Genomic DNA, 7,991 nt, shown 5'->3' on the forward strand with positions numbered 1-7,991 from the left:
AGGGTGTTTTAATAAAGTGATGAATAAATCTGACGAAATATTTTTAATTTTTAGGGATTTATACCTAGATATTTTTGAGTACATTAGTGATTTATTAAAAAAATTTACTGTTTTTATTATTATTATAAATATTATATCAGCCATTAACTGTCCACTGCTAAACATAAGTCTTCCCCATAAGGGGAGTTTTGCCAGTAGTTAGCACCCTTGGCAGGAGCATTGGTAAATACAGTTAGCCTCTAGCGATGTTTTAAGAAGGACGCTGCTGCCCACTCCTCAACCATTAAATTATCATAATAGTCTATAGTGACATAGAGATAGCCATGGGAAAGAAAGTGGTGGCCAATGTATTGTATGTCTGTTACTAATGTTATAATATAATAATTATTACAAAATAGATGATGGTGGTACCTCCAGTTCCTGGCGTCCGATAAATAATAACTATAACAATTAAATTAAAAGTTAAAAAAACATACGAGTATTTACATAGTCTTATGATATGTTACTCTTTTCAAATTCATTACCGAATTCGGAATCAGTTTTAGTCAAATCCATACTGGCAAGTACATACTTACTGTCGAAAGTACGTAATTAAAAAAGATTAATATTCTAATGAAAAATAATTTAAGGATGGATTCTATGTATAAGTGCCTATTAAAGGTTTTCCAATTCGTTATTTTTTTTTTTTATTTTGGGCAACATTTTTCTCTTACAAATTTTTTCAGTTTTGTCGCTTTTAGTTAATTTTGGTTAAATCCTAGACATTATTATCCTTATCCTGGAAAATATTATATGAGTAAAAATCTAAATACCGAATGTATTAAGTACATAGTAATTAATTGTAATGTGCTTGTTAACTTCTATATTAGCAAAAATCATTATTATCAGAGCTATAGTAATAATGTTTAGCGTAACGGTTGGCTTGAAGAGAATGCCACCAGGCATTAAGTCCGCCCTGCAGAATTTTTTTAATTTTTGCAGAAGTATAAATAGATAAATATAATACTGTTATTGTTTTATCTACAGACAATGCTATAAAAAAATGAAAAAATAAAATCAACTTCAGTCATTGGCAAAACCAGTTATTTTGTTTTTAAAATTAAACCATTGAATCGATTTTGATGAAATTTCTATATAATACGTTTAAGTTTCCTTTTTAAAAGAATTTTCCAAATCGGATGATAATGGAGTTCTGAGGTAACAGGCATAAAAAACAACCTAATTGAGAACCTCATTCTTTTTTAAATAGGTTGAAACCTAAAGAAGATTTCACTGCATATATGTTATGGTACGATACGTTCCGTCATACTATGCTTACGCTATCAACTCATAGCTCAGCTATTACTGACTACTTATATTTTACGCATTCCTGTATACTTACGTTCTTAGCAAATACTTACGTTACAGAGTAAAAATAACTGTTTCGGTATAGAAAGCAAATAACTAAATTATTTTTATATGCCACGTGAATGTTAATGATTAGTCGCGTGGGCAAGTGTACGCGCGGCGACAATTCTAAGTCAGCGGGTACTCGCTGACGCGTCGGCGTGGGCGGCGACCAGTGCGCCGTTGCCAGAGCTTTTTACTATACATGGACTTTGATGGATAACAAAATAATTCTTATAAATATTCCGCAGTAAAATAACCAGTATACAGGGTGAAACTAAGATCTCTATCTATGGGGTCAGGAGAGGAATTTCCAGAATCTATAAATCAAAAACACCAAATATATTTAAATCTCCCATATTTTTTTTTTTTTTTTTTTTTATGCAACTTAGAATGACAAACAAGCTGACGGCCCACCTGATGGAAAGTGGTAACCGTCGCCTATAGACATGAGCAGTACCATGGACGTAGTAGAGTATACTGTTTCACCCATGATACCCCCATGCGTTGCCATTCCTGAGGACTCAGGTGTTATTCCTCTGTACCCATAAATTCACGCCATATCCCACCCTTCAAACCGAAACACAGCCATGAAAACACAGCTGCTTCACGGTTGAAACACGAATGGGACAGAGGTACCCAAGCAATCGACTTTTGTACAAAGTCTCCCTCTGGTGAAACTGTTAGACATACTTTGTACTTGTAATAACAAAAATGCAACGAAAAAGTTTTGCCATATTTAGACCTATTTTTGTTTAGGAAAAATATTATTTTATTGATAAAACACTTGTTTAAAAGGATGCTAATTTTTTTAATTTCACTCATTTAGGAAACTGTTGTTTGTTGTTGGTTGGAATATACTATGTATTTTTATCCTCAACACTTATAAGTAACATATATTGATTTATAGTAAATATGTATTTCTGCAGCTAGAAACATGAAATTTTGTTTGGAGTCAACTGAGTTGAAGAATGTTCAGAAATTCTATTAGAACCTGAGCGCACGGGTTTTAATCCTTTAAAAATTGTACACGCATGCGTAAAAACAAACCCATGTTTCAGGCGCTATGGCAAACTGTGGTGTTTTAGTCACGCTTAATTTGTTTATTTTTTTATTTATGGAAGCATTTTAATACAACTAGTCTTTATCCGCGAATTTTTCCTCTTATATATTGACTAATAGAAATGAAAGGTATCCAATATCCTCCTCTATCCTAAATAGCTATTATATGTCTACTAAATTTCATGATAATTGGTAGAGCGGTTGAACAGCCAAGAGATAACAATCTTGCATATTTATATAAATAATATACACTAGTAGTACTAGTAAACATTTGTTTATATAATTTATTCATATATTAATTCGTTAACAAGAAGACAGAAAATGGGCAGACTAAGATGGATGGAAAAAAGGCATTTCTTCAAAAAACATTATTGATTGTATTTTGGACGTATTCGCAAAATAGCTATATTACGCGATACAAAATGTGAAAGGTATTGGATCATTTATTAGATTAGATGTGTTACGATTGGATTAGTCTCAGATTCGTACTTTATGCCATTCACAGCGAGGATGGTATGGTGGAAGGGCAGTTTCATTAATGGAACAGTAACACTGATATAGTTGCAAACCTTTAAACAATTTATTTCAAATACCTTTGAATAATCTCTGATAAAATAATACAATTATAACGCACAACTCACACGCAATGTAAATACACGAAAATACATACAATGTAATGAAGATATAAATCATACGAAAATATTATCACATAAACTTTGAAATTTGATAACAAAGAAGTATGTGGAAACTTCAAATGTAAAATAATAAAACAAGCGTTTTGTGGCACATTTACGTCCACTTTATTCAATGATTAAAGATTTAATGCGCTACGGGAGATAGAAGGTGGTACAAAATATCATTGAACAATATTTAAAAAGATCTAATCCAATAAATTACATTGTTGACAAGAATGTTAAGTACAGTTTTAGAGTGTAATTAATAAAGTTTATCATGCATTACAATGATAAACCTATTTTGTAAACTACTAAATCTATTAACAGTAATGTTGTTAATAGATTTTCAAATATCTTTAATAATTTAAATTCTATGTACCTACTAATATATTTAGGAAATAGATTAACTACTTATCTATTCTAGTAGATTATTACTATCTAATATATATCGTGGATATTATGAGTAAAGGCATGAGAATCATGTTATCTAAAGCAGGATGAATTTCAAAATGTAAGGACAAACTGTTTATAATTATTCCTTTCCATCCAAATGTTACTGGAAGATTGATCGCTTTTAAGCTTGGCCGCCCATTGTTTAGTTTTCTTTTTTTAATTTAAACAGTATTTGTAATAAGTTTACTATAGTAATTTTTAGAGAAAACAATAAACAAATAAAGTATCTATATTTCTAAAACCTAAAAATGAATTAGCTGAGTCAAGATTAGAATTGAGTAAATAACATGCTTTGCTACGAATAACGATAATAACAGTTTAGGTTTAAGTTATTTACAATATTAAAAAAGCCGGTCAAGTGTGAGTAAGAGTTGCCCAACAAATTATTTTTTGTGAAATAACTACAAATTTACGGTTTGCGGATTTTTTCTTTTACTTGTGTTACATGACATTGCTTTTTGCCAAATTTCATGATTCTAGGTCAACGGGAAGTAGGACTTCGATTTAAAAGCTTAATTTTTTCACTGCTTTAAGTGATTGAAGACCTGAGTATATGATATTAATTTCAATTTGATACCTCCATGAGTTTCTAAGAAAAAGGGTCATGACAGGTGGACGGATAGACGGACGGACAACGAATTGATCCTATACGGGGTCTATATTTTTTTTGAGGTACGTAACCGTAAAAAATAACTATATTGTGTTTATTATTAATAAATATGTATGTGGTAATATAATTTACTATTAAAACAATACATTTATTTCGAGTAAAACAAAATCATGCATTCGTTATAATGTTAATAGACATTAGAGAAGTTAATCCACATTCATCGCTCGGTTGATATGTATGTATGTAGTAGGTCAATTAAAAGGCTTAAAGCTGTTTAGAGTATTTCTAATCAACGCGATTTATATGACAGAAGAGAATTTAGATACTTTAACTTTTTGAACATCAAAGAATTAAATGTACTCTTAAAATTATAATAAATTATATTTGTTACGTTTTAACATGTTTCTCTATCGACAACAGTGAAGATAATGTAAACGTTATCATACTCAGAATTTTCATTGTTGACAACTTTATAACAATTAGCAATAATTTGCATATCTTTCTTCACCTACACCTGGTCTACTACAACGTGTTGTGAGTAATTAATGAGTATGTATATAAGAAATAAGAAAATGCCAAGGAAAATCAGGATTTAATAGCTTGAAATATTTAGATAAAGATGATCATGAAAATGACAAAGAAATGTATCACAACTTTGGATAAAGGTTGTTGAGTCAGAATCGTATTTGTAGCGGGCCGATCATCGCTTACTGACTCCCGCGAGTTTTCCAGAAGGGCGCAGCCTGCGAGCGCGCTATAAATACGTGGACTCAGTTTTCAGGAGTTCAGTCTAGCGGTGCTTCTGAAAGCGCACTATATCCTCTTAGTAATAATCAGACACAAGCACACACCACAACATGTCTCTGGAACGCCAAGTCCGCGCCAAGGTAAATAATAAAAAAAAATATTTCTAAAAAAATTCACAAATTTTTATCTTGATAAAATTATTGAGAATATTAACTATTATTAATAAGCTCTCTTTTAAGTTTATTTTTACAAATGTTGAATAAGGTTTCTATTATGTTTTTAAAGACTTCAAACGATTTTGTATTCTTCTAACTATTATTGAGAACTAAGTACATTAAAAATTACATATACGTGAACTTAGTATTCTATGATAATATGATATTTTTTATATCATTCACAAAGGGTAAAGTATTTATTTATTTCATTTATATAATTCGAAAACTATTAAAATTTTCAGCTTGCTGCCAAGCGCAACCCTGAACAAGAGCAGGAGTGCCAGCAATGGATCGAGACAGTCCTTGGTGCCAAATTCCCTCCTGGTGAAGCTTTTGAGGATGTCCTTAAGGACGGAACTGTCCTCTGCCAGCTTATCAACAAGCTGAAGCCAGGTGCAGTTCCCAAAATTAATACTTCTGGTGGACAGTTCAAGATGATGGAAAATATCACCAAGTGAGTAAATTTACTTTTTATATTATTTATATTTTTTTTTTATTTAGGCCTAGTTTTCTCATAGAACATAATTATGTAGCCGTTATGGTATTTTAGTATTTACCTAATCGAGTTTAAATTTTTTTTTTAAGTCTTTGCAAAAACAAAATAGCGATGCCATATTATCATTTTTAATTCTGCGCTGATTTTGTTGACTCCCATTACAATCGATAAGATGTACTGAAGTGTTGGTTTCTCATGAATTTTGTTAAATCTGAAGTCATTGTTTTTGAAACCATTTTTTACATTCATATTTTCTATTTAAACTATGCAGATAGTATCTATTTTTGTTAGATGAGAAAATAATTTGTATGAAAGTCGTTGTAAAAATATTGTGATTAATGTATTATTTTTTAACAGCTTCCAAGCGGCCATTAAAGCGTACGGCGTCCCTGACATCGATGTGTTCCAGACTGTCGACCTCTGGGAGAAGAAAGACATCGCGCAAGTCGTCAGCACACTCTTTGCTTTGGGCCGTGAGGTAAATAATCAATTTAGGATAATTATAAAAGATAATAACAATAAGCATAGACAATTCGATCTGGATCTGAGCACACTTAAGTTACGCTTTAAATAAAAAAGGATCAGGGATTAAACTCGCTTCACTTATGATGACCTAAATAGGTCGTCTATCTTTCACGATTTTTTTAACATTGATGATGGAATGGAAAAAGAATTTGTATATATAGTATACACATAAAGATAGTTTTGCTAAACCTGAAAACCATTTAGGAGTTCATAAACTTTAGCAACGTAAACTTTAGAAAAGTTTATGAGCGCCATATTTGTTTATGATCAACAAGCACCAAAATAGATTCGTATCGTTATGAAAATTAACGCGTTTACAGTATGTTTGCGCGATACGTTTTAAATTTGAGTTGAGTTGGAAGTTTGCCAAGTTCATCAAGATTTACGATCTTTGTACCACATTACCTCAGTTTTCATAAATATCCAAGGCCACGTGGTTATGTTAGAGGCCGAAAGGGGTTATTTAGGTTTGTCAAATATTTTCGCACGGTGTTGATATAGGTACTGTAAAAATTTTATCTGACCTCAAAAGGGACGTTCTCAATTCAATAATTTTTTTATGTTATTACGAGAAAGTTTCATCAAAAATCGTTCTGAATAATGATTCTGGTCTAAATGAGTTTACTTCCTATTGGTCCTATACTAAGTTCATCGAAATTGATTTGTGTAAAAAAAAGTTAATAATATTCTTACGTTATAATTATACAGACATACAGACACGCCGAATGGAGTGGACCATACCTCGGCCCCAAACCCGCTGACGAGTGCAAACGTGACTTCTCCGAGGAAGTGCTGAAGGCCGGCCAGACAGTTATCGGATTACAGGCTGGTTCCAACAAGGGTGCCACCCAGGCTGGTCAGAACTTAGGTGCTGGCCGCAAGATCCTCTTGGGCAAGTGAACCACTCGCCACATCATGCACCAAGTGATATTATTTTATAAGAATTTTGTACAAAACCAAGTGTGGACGCTGTTGTGAGACTATAAACCTCATTTGAAAGCTTTCAAACGATGATATATTAGTCTCGTTTGACGTGTAAATCCTTACAAGTCTATAAACTTAATTTTGTAGTTAGGTATATAAGTCAAGACTTGTTGTTCCATGTAGCGCCTTATGATTTTGTACGTACCTAAGTATTTAGGATAAGTGAACATATTTATTTAGATATTTATTTCCATTTTATTACCTTTTTATAATAAAAAGTATGATATTTTAAAATATATATTTTCAATTATTAAATCTCCTTTTAAAACCCTATTCCTAATTAAAGAAACTACCCTTATTCTGTGGTATGATCAAATCTTGTTGGTTATCAAAATTATTTACAAAAACATTTGTCAATGAAACTTAGAATGGCAAACAAGCTGACGGCCCACCTGATGGAAAATGGTAACCGTCACCTATATACATATTTCGTAATATTTAATATACATAAAAAGATAACAATATAATATCATTTAAGTTGTGCAGATTCGATCCCCGTTCAATACATACAAATGTATACATGAATATCTCTTAGTATTGGTTTGGGCATTTTCTACGTATAATATCATATATATTTACAAAGAAGTAACATACATACAGCATCAGTAGTCCAGTATGCATAGTGCAAATTCTACTTATTTGAGGCTAGATGGCACTGTGCACCCGTAATATGTCCAGTGGTTAAAAAACAAAAAAAAAACGATATAAATATGTAGTTATAAATTTGATTTGCAATATAATACGACTATATTTATACTTTTAAAAACTAACTACAGGGAAATTAGAAAATAGATTTGTGTTGTTGATTATCCTAATCCGAAATATTATATTATTAATTA

At 31.5% G+C, this 7,991-nt stretch overlaps 1 protein-coding gene across 1 annotated transcript; it reads left to right on the forward strand.

The window, feature by feature from the left end:
• Positions 1 to 4,911: 4,911 nt before the first annotated feature.
• LOC113523291 (muscle-specific protein 20) lies at positions 4,912 to 7,386 on the forward strand. Its single transcript, XM_026909184.3, has 4 exons — positions 4,912 to 5,072; positions 5,390 to 5,601; positions 6,001 to 6,121; positions 6,877 to 7,386. Exons 1-4 carry the CDS (start codon positions 5,043 to 5,045, stop codon positions 7,066 to 7,068), a joined length of 555 nt encoding a protein of 184 aa, XP_026764985.1. The 5' UTR covers positions 4,912 to 5,042; the 3' UTR covers positions 7,069 to 7,386.
• The last annotated feature ends 605 nt before the right edge of the window (positions 7,387 to 7,991 follow it).

The sequence above is a fragment of the Galleria mellonella genome, unplaced genomic scaffold (assembly GCF_026898425.1).
Source record: "Galleria mellonella isolate WM207_F2 unplaced genomic scaffold, CSIRO_AGI_GalMel_v1 utg310, whole genome shotgun sequence".
Taxonomy (NCBI): Eukaryota; Metazoa; Arthropoda; class Insecta; order Lepidoptera; family Pyralidae; genus Galleria; species Galleria mellonella.

What these genes read in the sequence shown, in the direction of transcription:
- LOC113523291 (XM_026909184.3), top strand. Translation starts at nt 5,043, where the DNA reads ATGTCTCTGGAACGCCAAGTCCGCGCCAAG. An exon ending in ATGATGGAAAATATCACCAA is followed by an intron (nt 5,602 to 6,000) that starts GTGAGTAAATTT and finishes ATTTTTTAACAG; the next exon opens with CTTCCAAGCGGCCATTAAAG. An exon ending in TCTTTGCTTTGGGCCGTGAG is followed by an intron (nt 6,122 to 6,876) that starts GTAAATAATCAA and finishes ATAATTATACAG; the next exon opens with ACATACAGACACGCCGAATG.